Consider the following 17,134-nt stretch of genomic DNA (forward strand, 5'->3'; position numbering starts at 1 on the left):
AATACAAGAGAAACATTTAAGTGCACAGATGGTTATTTTCCTTTATCTAGCTTTCATGAGCAGAATTCTATAAGCTATATTTAGACAGTATATGCTCAGAAGTCAGCAGAGTCTTCCATACAATGCTAGAGGATACATTTTAGCTGCAAGAACACTATGACACAGCTTCTTTGTACTACAAGGCTTCTTTGCAAGTCAGAGCCAATGATCTGTGAGGTATAATTTTTCAATTAAACAAATCAAATCAATTTTGCATTTGTTATTCAAGAAGCTTGCTGTTAGATATGATGCCAGACAAACAAAAGGGACATCTAGCGGATAAATCTTAATCACAGAAACACTGAATCAACGAGATTAGCTGCATTGTGTCAGTCGGGTGAGGATTATACCAGCATTATTGCTTAGTACATGTGTGATTTTTATCTTTTCCACCTCACCAGCTAAACATATAAAGACTACTTTAGCTTTAACAAAGCATTCAGCAGGTAACAAGGCTTCCAATTTTGTATTGGAAAAGTAAACATCCTGTATATTATGAATTCTTCATAAATAGCTTTGCAAATAATAAGCTTTAATAATCTAAAATTTTCTAAAATACAGAGCCTATGTACAACAAGCTTTTGGAATGATGCAATACATTTATAAATAACATTTTAAATGTTGAGCAAAACAACAATACTTCTGCATTTGCCATTAAAATACTGCAGTTAATAGACTTCTGTTTTGTTGTACCCCGGGACGAAGGAGTATTGAATATGTTTATGGTTACCCCCTACCAAAAGCACACTGCAAAATAATTTTAAAATAATAATTTGCATACATAGGCCTAGAAATTCAGTATAGCCACGTTTGGGGCGCTACAGCCGGGCGGCCGCTAAAGTTTGCGCCCGGCGCAACTTCGCGCCACCTTCGCCGATATTCAGTGGCATCGCCCCAAGAAGTTGCTGCTGCGCTAAAACAGGTGATGCACGACTATCATTAGGCGCTAAGCCGGCGGCCCGGGGCGAAACCCCCGAGGGCGGGCGCAGCGCAGGTGCGGCGAGTTGCTGATTGACGGCAGACACTCTGGCGCCGGTGAGCTCTTAAAGGGGGAGGGTGGATTTGTTTGCCTGCCACGCCCTGCACACTGCAGCCCTGAAGCAAGGCCTGACCACTGCTGCTTGATCTGGACAACGCCCAGGACTATGGAGAAGGCCAACGTTTGCACCCATTGCAGCCCCCATTATATGTTTCCAGTCAATGCTATGGCTCTGAAGTTAAAGACAAGTGCAAAGCTGTGGCCTGAAGCCACAAGTACCTGTGCGAGTGTTGAGCCAAACCAGAAAGCTCTCTACCTTTGTCTCTCTGCAAAGATCCGTCTCTCACAAAGAAGGAGTGATGCAAAATGGCTGCCATTTCTACTGCAGGAGGAGTGCCCTTCAATTAGCGCGCCCCGCAGCGACTTGGAACCGTTCCCCTCCACCAGTCGCTAGGGGCGCCAGGCGCGCAATAGGCCGGCGCCACTGAATTTCCGGTTTGGGGCGCACAAAGGGCGTTGCACGATGAAACGACGTCAGGATCTGCGCGCGCAGCTGAGCGCGCGCAAAGGCTTTGCGCCGCCGCTAAATCTTTACTGAAGTTGGGGAGAGGCGCAGATCGCACAGCGCCCGGCCGCTAGCCGCCCAGCGCCCCACATCTCCTCCTCCTAAGGCGCTAGCGGCTGGCGCAAACAACTGAATTTCTAGGCCATATTCTTTTAAAAGCAAGTTATTACCCTCTCTTTCCTTTCCCCCCAAAATTCTGTACATTCTTGTAAAAACGATTATGAATGGCTCTGAAATGCGACAACATTAGACAAGTGTTTTGAGTTATTTTACCAGGTTATGCTATATTTTTGAGACTAAGATAAAGTCACTATCTTCTGAAATCCAATCCTACAAGTGTGCGCCTGGGTACCAATCCCAACATCATGCATACCATCTCCAAATAGTGGTTTCACGGTATTTTCACTTTATGTCAGCTACAGTTGAGTTGTGCAGAGCTCTTAGCTGCAGGTCAATATTGCAAGTTCTGGAATTAACTGAAGTCTAGGATCATCCAGTTCATCCCAGTTTGGCATAAAAATAAAACAAAAAAGGTGACTCAACCGTAGCTAACAAGGGAAATTTGGGATAGCATAAAATCCAAGGAGAGGACATATAAATTGGCCAGAAAAAAACAGTAAACTTGAGGATTGGGAGCAGTTTAGGATTCGACAAAGGGATTAATTAAGAAGGGGAAAATAGAATATGAGAGTAAGCTTGCAGGGAACATAAAAACTGACTGTAAAAGCTTTTATAGATATGTGAAGAGGAAAAGATTGGTGAAGTCAAGCGTAGGTCCCTTGCAGTCAGAATCAGGGGAATTTATAATGGGGAACAAAGAAATGGCAGACCAATTAAATACATATTTTGGTTCGGTCTTCACAAAGGAGGACACAAATAACCTCCCAGAGATGTCAGGGAACGTAGGGTCTGATGAAAGGGAGGAACTGAAAGAAATCAGCACTGTAGGGAAATGGTGTTAGGGAAATTGACGGGATTGAAGGCCGATAAATCCCCAGGGCCTGATAATCTACAACTTAGGGTACTTAAGGAAGTGGCCCTAGAAATAGTAGATGCATTGCTGGTCATCTTCCAACATTAGATGGAATCTGGAACAGTACCCATGGATTGGAGGGTAGCTAATGTTACCCCACTATTCAAAAAAGGTGGTAGAGAGAAAACGGGGAATTACAGACCGGTAAGCCTGACATCGGTAGTGGGGAAAATGCTAGAGTCCATTATAAAAGATGTAATAGCAGAGCACTTGGAAAACAGTGACAGGATCAGACAAAGTCAACATGGATTTACAAAAGGTAAATCGTGCTTGACTAATCTACTGGAATTTTTTGAGGATGTAACTGGTAAAATAGATAAGGGAGAACCAGTGGATGTGGTGTATTTGGACTTTCAGAAGGCTTTCGATAAGGTCCCGCACAAGAGATTAGCGTGTAAAGTTAAGGCACATGGGATTGGGGGCAAGGTATTGACTTGGATAGAGAACTGGTTGGCAGACAGAAAGCAAAGAGTGGGAATAAACGGCTCTTTTTCCGAGTGGCAGGCAGTGACTAGTGGGGTACCGCAGGGATTGGTCCTTGGACCCCAGCTATTCACAATATATATCAATGATCTAGACAAGGGAACGAGCTGTAATATCTCCAAGTTTGCAGACGACACGAAGCTGGGTGGGCGTGTGTGCTGTGAGGAGGATGCCGAGAAACTCCAGGATGATTTGGGCAGGTTGGGTGATTGGGCAGAAGCATGGCAGATGCAATATAACGTGGATAAATGCGAGGTTATCCACTTTGGTGGCAAAAACAGGAAGGCAGATTATCTGAATGGCAATAGATTGGGAGAAGGGGAAGTGCAACGAGACCTGGGTGTCCTTGTGCACCAGTCGCTGAAGGTAAGCATGCAGGTGCAGCAGGCAGTTAAGAAGGCAAATGGTATGTTGGCCTTCGTAGCGAGAGAGTTTGAGTACAGGAACAAGGATGTCTTGCTGCAGTTGTACAGGGCCTTGGTGAGACCACATCTCGAGTATTGTGTGCAGTTTTGGTCGCCTTATCTGAGGAAGAATGTTCTTGCCATGGAGGGAGTTCAGCGAAGATTCACCAGGCTGATACCTGGGATGGCAGGAATGACGTATGAGGAGAGATTGGGTCGATTGGGCTTATACTCACTGGAGTTTAGAAGAATGAGAGAGGATCTCATTGAAACTTATAAAATTCTAACAGGACTGGACAGACTAGATGCAGGAAGGATGTTCCCGATGGTCGGGAGTCCAGAACCAGGGGTCACAGTCTAAGGATAAGGGGTAAGCCATTTAGGACAGAGATGAGGAGGAATTTCTTCACCCAGAGAGTGGTGAACCGGTGGAATTCTCTACCACAGAAGGCAGTAGAGGCCAATTCATTAAATATATTCAAGAAGGAGTTGGATATATTTCTTAAGGCTAAGGGGATCAAGGGTTATGGGGAGAAAGCAAGGACAGTGTACTGAATTTGGATGATCAGCCATGATCGCATTGAATGGCGGAGCAGGCTCGAGGGGCCGAATGGCCTACTCCTGCTCCTATCTTCTATGTTTCTATGTTGACAATTTCAAAACTGAAATTGATAGATTTTTGTTAGGCAAGGGTATTAAGGGTTAGGGAACCAAGAGGGGTAGATGGAGTTAAGATACAGATCAGCCATGATCTAATTGAATGGCGGAACAAGCTCGAAGGGCTGAATAGTGTAGTCCTGTTCCTATGTTCCCAAGATGAAGACATGAACCATTTCTCTTTCCCATTCATTTCAGAAAAACAAAGGTTAGCTTGCAGAATAAGGGTTTAATTTTACCTTCGAAAGAGCACTGCACCTTAAGATTTATCCGGCATACACTAAACTAAACGACAGAAACACTGAATCAACAAGATTAACTTTATTGTGTCAGTCAGGTGAGGATTATGCCAGCATTATTGCTCATTATATTGTGCGATTTTTATCTTTTCCATCTCACCAACTAAACATATAAAAGAGTATTTAGGTGAAACTGTTTGTAGTGGCAGAAGGGTCAGTAATCAGAGGACACAGATTTAAGGGAATTGACAAAAGAACCAGAGGCGTGATGAGGAGAATTATTATTTTTTTTTTTTTACGCAGCGAGTTATGATCTAGAATGCACTGCCTGAACACTTTCCCAACACTCTAAGTTAACATGCAGGATCCTCAGTTGGGCATCGCAGGAAATTAGCACATTTAGCTAGTGGTAAGCCTTCCTGTTGATAAAAGTGATAGGCTCCTTAAGTGGAGCCTTCAGTGGCACGTGGATCCCATCGACAGCACCCTGCACGCTCGGAAAGCCAGCAATCCTGACGAAATTTATGAACCTGTCTCTTTTCTACGCAGGGGACATGTCCTATTTAATGCTTGGATGCCCTGCGGAAGAGGCCATCTGTCACCTGTTGAATGCGGGCCCTCAAAACTCCTTGGCTGAAGTCTCCAGTGTCCTGACTGGAAGGAACCGGAGCCGTAGAAACTGAGGGTCTTGATCACCTTCACTAGCACTGACAAGGTCCTGCGGGAGGTAGACAGCTGTTTCAGGTCTCTGTGGAGTATGTCACAGAGGTGATAAATTTCTTCATTGGTGAACTGCAGTCTGCGCATGCACAGCTCCTCCAAAGTGCCTCAAATGACAATCTTTCCCTGTATGCTCTTGGTTCAGTCTCCAGCCATGTGTTAGAAACTAGGGGTACCTAAAAATGTATATGGCTACGTGAATAATACTGTGTTTAAATGATTGTATGTTTCTGCTCGAGACAAGTGAGGGGTTAATGTATAAGTTATGTTTTACTGAGGACTGTAAGTTTCATTTTCCTGAAAGCTCGTATTAGAATTTGAGACAAAATGTCTTCAGTTAGTTAGATTAGATGAGGCACAAACATTCCACAAAGGGACCCACAGGATGGCCTTGCCTGCCATATCTGTTGTTTGCAAGTTAGGGTTTTGACTTCGTTAATGTATATCTTAATGTATCTTTAATTTGGCTAATGAAGGCCAAACCTATGTTTCTTCCATTATTACTAATAACCATATTATAATACCATCTTAGAATTTGGAGTTTGTTTAGCAGAACTACTTGCGAAGATAATTAAAAGTTAACTAGTATAGAAAGACATGGAATAAAAGGAATTTAGGGAAGTTAAGGTATCCATCTCAGGATGTAGCAGTTTGCTAGATGAAAGTGAGATAATGACCGGCTGAAGCGGGAAAGCTCTGGGTTGGGCCTCGTGATTGAAAGGGGACAAGGTCAGGCCTAGTACCAATTGTACCAGGGAGGATAGGGACCAGGGAGATAGGAGGAATTCCAATGGAGGAACCTTCAAAATGTAAAAACAAGGAAGATAAATTGGCTGAGATCATGAGACCCCTTTGAGGGCGGGCTTTCATCCAAGAATTGAGACGAAGAACTCGACGCTCCATTCGGTACTGAGGTTTTGGGGGGGGATTTCTATAGGTTAACTGGTCTTGTCAATAATTTGGCCTCAGGCCCACTCTTAAAAAGAGAATAAAAATAACACCCCAAGGGCTTGCCCACTCAGACGGTGGAGGGGAGAGCTAAGCAGAAGTTGGGCTGGTCGAGCGCTCTTTCGAGAGCGATCCCATGTTCACCCACTCAGAGATTCTAGACGAGAGGAAGAGGCTGCAAGCCAGAGAACTGTTCATGCACGCCAGCCGCCTGTCCGATCGGGTCCGATATCAGAGACTTGTCACGTTGTATGTTTTTGCTGTATTACTGGTGTGTTATATTCCGTCCTAAACTCCGATTAAACACAATATACCCACCATATTGGTTTGCACTCGATCCTGTTTACCAGAGATACGTGAATCTCGACACATGGTGCCTCAAGCAATGGATCTGCTTCCTCTGCTCCTCCTCCAGATTGTCCATGATAATCAAGGACTGGGGAATGGCCAGTGGATAGGCCATTGCAATGCTTTCACCTTCCAACATGTAGATACAGGTGGGGTCCTGAAATTAATTGCCTTCAGACACTAATAGGACGCTGAATGGCAAAACTGGTAAGAAAATATTGCCAAAACTGATAGAATTATTAAAAGAAAACCGAGAACAATTTCCAGACTGCTGAGATTATGGTTCCACAGCTTTAGTGGTCCCTTTGTTGGCCTCCCAGGCTGAGATCCATATGAGGGCTGTAAATCACATCAATGCCAAGTCACTCGTACCATTATTCTTCAGCCTAAGCGGCTGTGGAACAAATAATGACGTAAATTGTGGCAATTGGCAATCGCCATTGACTGCACTGGTGGGTTGAGCAACAAGAATTAACTCGGGTGACGCTATCGGCAGAGCAGTGCAAATGTCCCAGCAAATTATGAAGCAATACAAATAAAGGTACTGTATAACTTACACCATTATGTACTGGAACATTTACGTATTAATAATGGTGCTGCCATTAATACCTCATTACTATGACACAAGGTTCCAGCAACTTCAGGCTCATCAAGTCACTAAGAGTGCCTTAGCAAAGGAATAATTCTTTTGTTTTATACTTTAAATTATCTAGAAAAATAGCAATATTTTTCTTACCTGAGACCCTCCAGCAACTGGCACCAAACATGTAAAAAGATTGGCAATCACATGTTCCAAGTTCACATTGAGACTGTCGACATACACCGTATAAATGAGGCCGAGGCAAGCCTAAAAAGTGAGGGTAGTGGTTAATATTCACATAGTTCATTTCAAAAATCTCTAAAAATACCCAACACCATCTTTCGGATGCAACGTTAATCCGAGGCCCTGTCTGCTCTCTCAGGTGGACATAAAAGATCCCACGGCACTATTTCGAAGAAGAGCAGGGGAGTTATCCCCGGTGTCCTGGCCAATATTTATCCCTCGAATAACCTAACCAAACAGATTATCTGGTCATTATCACATTGCTATTCGTGGGAGCTTGCCGTGTGCAATTGGCTGCCGCATTTCCTACATTACAACAGTAACTACACTTCAAAAGTACTTCATTGGCTGTAAAATGCTTTGGATCGTCCAGAGGTCGTGAAAGGCGCTATATAAATGCAAGTCTTTCTTTCTTTACCATGTACAACCCAATTTGATTTAATCTTAATCCTTAATCCTGTCCTAAACAGAAATTCACCTAGCTCTTTTCCAAAATATATATAATTGATTGCATGTCTTCCACATATCCACAAATTTGTTAAGGGGAAGGAAACCTTTCTACTCCAGTCTTGTTCGTTACCTGGCATCTAACCTGAGTTTTGTCCACTTATCACTACCATCCATGTTTATTGATTGTTATTGTTTTTACATTCCACTGCTTGTGGACAAACATATTAAAAATAATGTGTTCATAACAAAATTACAGATAAGGAAGGCCATTTGGCTCATCTTAGCATGTCCAGAGAAAAATCCTATAGTCCCACTCTTATGGCATCCAATCAATTTCAAGGTTTTGCCTTCATTACTCTGTTGGTCATCCTTTGTGCGAAGAAGAACTTCCTGCTATCAATCCCAAATTTGCCTTTTACTATTTTGAATCAGTGTCCCGTCTTCCTGTCATGTTTTAATTTGAATTAGTATTCTGAATTTAGCTTTATCACTTTTGTATATGTGACAAAATACAAGACGACATTAATAACCATGCAGAATGAGCGTGTAATTGGCAAACTAATTTCAATATAGATAAGTATGAGGGTTTACATTTTGGTAGGAAGAATAAGGACGCCACATACTGCTTAGATAATAAGAGTTTAAATGGGGTAGATAAGCAAAGGGATCTAGGGGGACATATACACAAATCGCAGGTTAAGACGGCCATAAAAAAACAAGCACTGGGGTTCATATCTTAGAGGGATAGAATTGAAAAGCAGGTAAGTTATGTTAAACTTGTAAGGAACCTTGGTTAGACCACACTTGAGTACTGCGCACAGTTCTGATCTCCATATTATAAAAAGGATATAGAGGCATTGGCGAAGGTGCAAAAAAGATTCATAAGGATGATACGAGAACTGAGAGGTTGTAACTATCAGGAAAGACTGAACAGACGGACTCTTTTCTCTAGATAGAGGTCTTTTAGATAATGAAAGGGTTTGATAGGGTAGACATGGAGAAAATGTGTGGGGAGACCAAAACTAGAGGACATAAATATAAGATAGTCACTAATAAATCCAATAGGGAATTCAGGAGAAACTTCTTTACCCAAAGAGTGGCAAGAATGTGGAACTCTCTACCACAAGTAGTTGAGGTGACTAACAGAGATGCATTTAAGGGAAAGCTAGATAAGCACATGAGGGAGAAAGGAATAGAAGGGTATACTGATAGGGTTAGGTGATGAAGGGTAAGAGGAGGCTTGTGTGGAGCATAAATGCTGGCACAGACCAGTTAAAGAAAGAAAGACTTACATTTATATAGCACCTTTCACGACCACCGGACGTCTCAAAGCGCTTTACAGCCAAAGAAGTACTTTTTTTTTTTTTTTTTTTTTTTTTTTTGGAGAGTAGTCACTGTTGTAATGTGGGAAACGCGGCAGCCAATTTGCACACGGCAAGCTCCCACAAACAGCAATGTAATAATGACCAGATAAATGGCCTGTTTCTGTGCTGCAGACTTGATATAACTCGATAGCACCATACTTTTACTTCCTACAAGGCTCACAATCTCTAAAGTTTCTCCAGTCTTTCCTCATAATTCACTCTTCTGAGTCAAGTCTAAGACTTGAAGGGTCCCAGACCCGAAACGTTAACCCTGTTTCTCTCTCCACGGATGCTGCCTGGCCTGCTGAGTATTTCCAGCATTTTCTGTTGTTATTTCAGATTTCCAGCATCCGCAGTATTTTGCTATTATCTAAGACTCCTTGATCTCTTTCAACAAACTCTTGGTGATTTCAACATAATTAAGAGTAGTTATTGTGCCATTATTCCTTCCTATGTGCAGTGCTTGTCCATATTAAATTTCACCTGACTGTTTCACTTACTTCGATATTCTGGTTAACCCATTTTGTAATTCTACAGCTGTATTTTCACATTCAACCGCCCCTCCTACTTTGAAATCATCTAAGATTTTGACCAGTATCCACTGAGCTTCTGAATCCTGATTTGCATTTTGTTTGCTCTCCAGAGTAATTTATGTTTAAAATTCCTTTCTTCTCTACTGGCTTTCAATCCTTAGTTTACTTTTGGCCTCAGTGCAATTATTATTCTTTCATGATTTCTTTCTTTCGCTTTAACATATTTACTTTGCAAAATTAAATTTATCTTTATATTCAGCAACTTGTGCATGTTTTTGAATTATGCACTCATTCACAATTTACGTACAGCATAAAAAAAAAACGTAGATTGATTTGCGGTTTAAGGCAGGGAAAACAGTAAGCAGTGAAGCAAATGTACGGCTGTGAGGGAGACAAGGGAGTGAGCAATGACCGGTTAGAATGGGAAAAAGGATACAAGGGTGAAGCAGGCAGCAGTTCTGCTGGAACTGCTTTCTATAGGACTCCCGAGTATGGAGTTGGACCTGTAAATCGCAACACCTTGCTTAGGAGCAAAAGGCAGACGGGTCAGTGTTGGTGCCAGAAGGGAGATAGCTATGGAGTTGGAGGGAGGAAAGCATAAAGTCCAAGACCTGAATTTACATAATGACTTCTAGGAAAGTTAGTCTGATTGTCTGATCTCGTTGTACATGGTGTGATGGGGGCTGGGCAGTGCAGGATCTTGTCGTACTGCACTGTAGATGTTTGGCGCAGAACATCAAGCTTCAGCTCAGCAGGCTGGGCTGTGAAGTAGCAGTCGTAAACCCAAAATATAGAATGTTCAAGAAGCCCAGTTGGGGTGTGAACTGGAGAAGTGGGAAAGAATTTGAGAGTAATCAGGTAATGAAATGAACCAGTTTTAGAGTAAATTTGTGATTTTAATTTTTGCATTGTTTTAATTTTTCACGTGCTTATATTTAAAATTTTATTTTTTAGGGCATATGTTAAGTGAGTGAGGAACTGTATCTCAATTTTTTGACTCTTGTGCACCCCCTTTTCACCACTGGTGGTCGTGCCTTCAGGAATCTAAGGCACTACGCTCTGAAATTCCTGGCCTAAATCCCTTCACCTCCTTCTCCTCCTTTATGGCCCATCTTAAAATCTGCCTCTTTGACCAAACTTTTGGCACTCTTCCTAATATCTCCTTCTTTGGTTTTGCCTCAGTGAAGTACCTTTGAGCATTTTTCTACATTAAAGATGCTATATAAATGCAACATTTTATTATTGTTGTTGTTAATGTGATTGGGCCAAAGGTTTTTGGTGGTATATTATTGGAGACAAAGATTTAGGGCAACATGAATACTGAAGTGACAAAGTTAGAACCAATCAAGAGACGACAGAATCAATGCCAGAAAATTGACAGCTGTTTGCTATGTCCATTACTGATAAAACTTCTTGTGACACAGATAGAAAGATAAAATGTGTGGAACCTTTTGAATGCCTTCTGGAAATTGAAGGAGATTTGTGTCAATGATTTGTCATTATGAACTAATGATTTTTTTTTAACTGTGTGGAATGGCCTACTTAAATCTATTCTGGCAATTCTTTATGGTCTTTGTCATCTAAGATTAATGTCAACAATTTGGCTAGTAAATTCAAAGGATATGAGTTGGCTTCACTTTAACACAAGGAAAAAGAATGTTTTCACTTTGCCTTTAGTGATATGATTAAGGACTCCCTAGATAAGGCATAGTACTAGCCAGCGGCAATGTCTGACATTCTCTGAATTCTCCTAACAGCAGAAGCCTCAATGTAAAGTTTATGATGTGTATCAGGTGACGTTAACATTCTGCAAATCTGCTCAGTTAGGACCTTTCACATTCACGTTGTGGCAGCACTTCCTAAATCATCTTGACTTCATATTTATTCGAACAATTTGCATTTCTATAGTGCCTTTCCCCTTATAAAATGACCTAAAGTGCTTCATTAAGGCAAAACTAAGCACCAAGCAATGATACGGAAGTGACTGAAGACATGGTCAGACGTGAGCTTCGAGGAACCTTTTGCAGGAATGAAGAGCAGTAGCAAAGTAAAGGGATGCAGAACTTGCCCCAAAGTGCTCCACAACCAATGATTTATTTTCAAGTATAATCACACTTGAAATGTAGGCAAACATGGCAGTCAATTTGCACACAGCAAGGTCCCATAAACAACAAGAGTAATCGCTGATTAATCTGTTTTTTGGGGGTTTGGTCAATGCATAAGTGTTGGCCAGTATACTGGGAGAACTCCCCTGAAGAGGTAGACAGGACTTTGGTTTAACATGTCATCAAAAAGACAGCACCTCTGACAATGAAGCACTCCCACAACAGTGCACTGAAGTGTCACCATACATTATGTGCTAAATTCTATTATTAGACTTGAACCATTGCCTTTTAGATTCAGAGGCAAGAGTTACTGCTGAGCCAAACTGGCACTTGAATGTTTCAGAGTGTGGGGCCAAGACAGTAGAGGATACAAGCTGTCACGCACGGTTGGATAAGGTAGCAGGTATGAAGGGGAGAGGCGGTGGAGGGACGAGAAAATGTAGACAAGGATTATGAATTCAATGCACTGGAGGATGGGAAGCCACTGGAGATTTGTGGAGGACATCAGGGATAAGGCAGCAGATGGAAGTTGGGTCACCAGCTTGGAGTGCATTGTGTAATTGAGATTGGATGTAACAAAGGGATGGGCAAGAATTTCAGCAGAGGGAGTGAGTGGGGTAATGCCAGGTTATGGTGTAGATGTGGAAATAGGCACTCTTAGTGGTGGCTAGGATGTGGGGTTTGAAGCTGACTTGAGGGTCACAAATGATACCAAGGTTGCGGACTGCTTGAACAAGCTGGATGAAATCTGGCCTAGGATGCAGTTTTGGTGAGAGCTGAACAGGATGCCTTCAGTTTCGATCGATCTAATTTCCAATAACTAATTCTAAACTTACAACAATAAACTAACAGTGAATATTGGGGAATCTGAACAGTTGGAAGTTAACAGAAAATCAAGACAGTCACCCCCCCAAATTTATTAAATTCCGAGGTCCTCGACGAGGTCAATTTGCGGCGGGGCGCGACGCATGCCTGCCAAAATTGGTGGAGCCTGACCCCATCAGAATTCCCAGGGTCAGCGAATTAAAATAATACTGCTAGGACAAAGGCGAGAGACCTGTCTGCAAGGGGCTACACACACCAGCGTCAACAGCAGCAAAGCCATACAAGAGAACTAAATACAGTTCGTGCATCAAATATTTCAGTGAATAAACTCGCCCAATAATGTCAACAACAAAAGGCACCAACAAGAAATAAAATACAAAATAATGCCAAAGTTGTTGCTAACTTTTTAACTATTTCATTGTAGAATCGCATAAGGCCCTTTGGGCCCTTGAGCCAGTGCCAGTGCTAGCTCCTTAATTTACTCTAATTCCACTTTATGCATTTTCTTCATATCCTTCCTTTTCAAATATTTATCCAATTAATCTCAAAATCAGCGTCCGTTTCAAAAAATGAACATCTTATTGCAATCAATTTTAACATATTATTTGTTTTCCTATATATTTCAGATGATTTTTTGAATATTTGTCTTTTAATGGGAAACTGTCTTAAAAGTGTCAATTAGCCTGATCATATGAGGGAGCTAGATTGTCAATAGTGGCACAATTAACCAGAATGCATCAAATAATATAAAATCCCAATAAAGATATTACAGGAAACTTTGTGCTATCCGGCACCCACGGGACCGAGCTGCTGCCGTTGCCTCAAAACTGCCGTACTCTCCAGAGTTAATGTTGAGAGATACGGAGATTCTTATCTCCGTATTTGACAACAAACACTGTTGCTTAGCAACAGCTTCTAAACACTCGGGTGTGGCCCTAAAGCTCTGTAGCTGAAGCTATAGCTACAGACCTTGCACAGCTTGACTGTTCAAACAAAGCATAAAAACAAACAAAAAGAATAAAAAACGGCTGCTGATTTTTGCCGGTGGCTCCAGATTGCCGGATAGCTCACCTCCGGATAGCACAAAGTTTCCTGTATTTGATTTTGTGTTGGACTATTACTTGATATGTTAATTGATGAATCCAGTAATCACAGCTATGTGGTTGAACAAAATGAAATAGTCTCTCTCAAAAATTATCTGGATGTTAAAAACACTGCAGAAACTTTAAACTATATCATTTGTTAATCTATTATAAATGCCAAGACCAAAGATATCGAAGACCTGTGAATGAGAAGATGAATTCATCAATCAGGTTTGAATAGGTGAAAGTAGGGTGTTTTGATTAGCTGGTTGTATTTTGCTGTGTTAGTACTCAGGACTGTTTCGTTCCAGGAGACTACTACATTGATCTCGAAATCGGGCTATAAGCAGTTAGCTCACTGATGGACTTTTAGCGTTCTATATGTACAAACACTACGCTGTGCTCTGTGTGTAAGCTTAATTCTGATGCTTCATTGTACTTCAAATTTAGATTGTAATTTTAGCCTGTACAAGCGTTGATCTGTATTGTGATAATCCATCGATCAAGGAGTTGAGAAAATAGATCCAATCCACATAAAGTCCAGTAAAGGGGCCCAGATTTTCCTGCAATGGCGAGATCGTCGAGCTGGCTGTTGATAACTTCCTCCATATTTTCCTGCATTTCTAATTAAAATATGCTGCAGCGGGCATTGCGCCGAATCATACGTGGTGACGCCAACGACCAATTGTATTGATCCTGCTGCTAACGGAGCGATTTCTTTGTCATGGCTACAATTTAACTCTGTGACAACTTTAAATGAGTCCTGCCAATCACAGATAAGATAGAAATTGACTTTCCACATTTAAAAAATAAAGTTTTTAAAGTTCTGTTTCTGTAAAATGTAAATGCTTCCACAAAGTGGATCAGTACAATAAAACCCAATTCTTATTTACCCTTATTTTCATTGATTGTGTGATCGAATTGGGCAAGTTCTTTAATCATTTCAAGTATCCTCAAAGCTTACAACAACGTGGAGGGAAGTTTTGCACTTATCCGATTTCCCTCCACCGCCCCCCACCCCCATTTCAAACATTTTAAAAATTAAATTAATAAAATGTGAGTAGACATAAGCATTTAAGGGGCTTGTAAATTTCTAGACCATTTGTTTGAACCCATGGTTGGTCAGAGATCAGTGTTCTGCTAGCTATTAATCAAAATATTTGAACAATTGGACCCCAATCAGATTCCTCCATGCCACATGGAAATTCATCGATTTCAAGAGAGGGAAGACAGATGACCAGGCTGACCTTCATGTGCCTAACTCTGATGTTAATACCTAGTAAGGGATCATGAGGAGATTTATACTGAAATTGTTTTTTTCATGCACTGCTAATAAATATCAATTGATTTTGACTGCACATACTATGGATTTTACGTTGCTCATTAAAATATGGTCATCAACTAATGAATCAACTATTTAAGATAAATTCGATATGTTTTAAGGATAATTGACAAAATTAGCAGTGTGAGCACTAGGGTTGCGAAGGGGTGGAAAGTTTCCGGTAAATTTCCGGAAATTTTCCACGGAAAGTTTACCTTGGGAATTTTGCCCAAAAAAGCACATGCTAGCATAATATTGTTTTTTTTGTGTATTTCTTTCATTTTTTTCCCCCCACAGGTCCTCTCTTAAAATTACTAACAGAGATGGAATCTTAATTATTAAGGAATTTCTTAATCAATATATGTTTATCTTCTTACTTGGCTTGTTTTAATAATTACAAGTTTTTTCTGCGACTGTGAACAAGTGTGTCCTGATTGGTTGGATGAGTGGATGAGCGATTAGCTCCCTCTATTGGTGATGTCGCGTCGTGTGCACAGGTCATGCTTCCATCACATGGACCATCAGGAAAAATTTACTCACCCTGTTGCAATCGTGCCGATCGACCGCAGTTCGACACAGTGACGAATGCCCTTTATTTCTCTGCATAGAACAATGCCACATTTACCGTCGGATGTGTGGAAGCATTTTACCCCAGGCATTAAAGATGGAAAGACTGTGTACATGTGCAAACACTGTACAAAGCCATATGTAAAGAATGCCACAAAGATGCAGCAGCATTTATCCAAATGCAACAACTTCACTCAAAGCTCACAGCAGTCAGCCCAGAGTTCCTCTGCTTCCATTCAAGAAGATGATGGTTCACATTCAGTATCAGGCTCCTTATCATCAGCAACTCCTGGCCCACTTGGAAGGTTCTTTGATACAATGGATAACCATAGCCAGAAGAATGCAGATGAGTGCCTTGCTCGAGCAGTATATGCGACAGGCTCACCCCTCATGCTCACAGCCAATGTGTACTGGAAGAGATTTTTCAATGTTATTCGCCCTGCCTACTGTCCTCCCACCAGGCATGCTTTGTCTACTTATTTGCTGGAGGCTGAGTATAACAAAGTCCAAGGAAAGCTCAAAAAAACGATAGAGATGGCAGACTGTGTTGCAGTTATCTCAGATGGGTGGTCAAATGTACGAGGGGAGGGCATCATAAACGACATCGTCTCCACTCCTCTCCCAGTGTTCTTCAAGAGCACAGACACGAAGGACAACAGACACACAGGCACATACATTGCTGATGAGCTGAAAGCGGTCATCAACGATCTTGGATCACAAAGGTCTTTGCAGTAGTTACTGACAATGCTGCGAATATGAAGGCTGCTTGGGCTCAAGTGGAGGAGGCCTACCCTCATATTACGTCTATTGGGTGTGCAGCTCATGGGCTCAACCTGCTCCTCAAGGACATCATGGGTTTGAGAACCATGGAAGCACTGTACAAGAGAGCCAAGCAAGTTGTTAAGTATGTCAGGGGAAAACAGGTCGTTGCAGCAACCTACAACTCCAAGCAAACGACAAAGAACAAGAACACCACACTGAAGATGCCCAGCAACACTAGATGGGGTGGCGTTGTCATAATGTACAACAGCCTTCTGGAGGGTAAGGAGTCGCTGCAAGAAATGGCAATATCCCAGTCTGGGGATATGGAAACCACCATCAAGAAAATACTGCTGGATGATGTGTTTTGGGAGAGAGTGGTTAGCAGCCTTAAACTACTCTCACCAGTAGCATCTGCAATTGCTCAGATTGAAGATGATGCTGTCTTGTCAGATGTTCTCAGGTTTTTTGCTGATTTAAAAGAATAAATCAGCATTGTCCTACCCACATCCCTGCTGCTCAAAGCAGAGGAAAGGCAATTGTTCAATTCATAGACGTGTCAAAAATTTTGTGTCAAGCCAATTCATGCTGCAGCATACATGCTGGACCCAAAGCATGTTGGGAGACCAATACTTTCTGAAGAACAGATCAACAGCGCTTAATGTGATTTCTACCCTCTCACGCCACCTCAATCCGGATGTGGGCAAAGTTCTGGGAAGTCTGGCAAAGTTCTCTACCAAGCAAGGTCTTTGGAATGGGGACGGGATATGGGAATCATGCAAGCATATCAGTGCACATACCTGGTGATGGGGACTTTGTGCATCTGAGGCCCTGTCACCCATTGCATCGGTGATACTCCAAATCCCACCTTCATCAGCGGCCTCTGAACG

General features: G+C 41.9%; 1 protein-coding gene across 5 annotated transcripts in view; it reads right to left on the minus strand.

Annotated features, from left to right (window-relative positions):
- sbf2 (SET binding factor 2) overlaps positions 1-17,134 on the minus strand; it is a 709,984-nt gene that overhangs the window by 405,754 nt on the left and 287,096 nt on the right. For all 5 annotated transcript variants that reach the window (XM_086007986.1, XM_086007985.1, XM_086007989.1 and 2 more), the window contains exon 5: positions 7,152-7,262. In XM_086007986.1, the coding sequence (XP_085864112.1) occupies positions 7,152-7,262 (111 nt within the window). The remainder of the gene's footprint in view (positions 1-7,151; positions 7,263-17,134) is intronic.

The sequence above is a fragment of the Somniosus microcephalus genome, chromosome 15 (assembly GCF_052327205.1).
Source record: "Somniosus microcephalus isolate GS21.2 chromosome 15, FLI_Smic_1.0, whole genome shotgun sequence".
Lineage (NCBI taxonomy): Eukaryota > Metazoa > Chordata > Chondrichthyes > Squaliformes > Somniosidae > Somniosus > Somniosus microcephalus.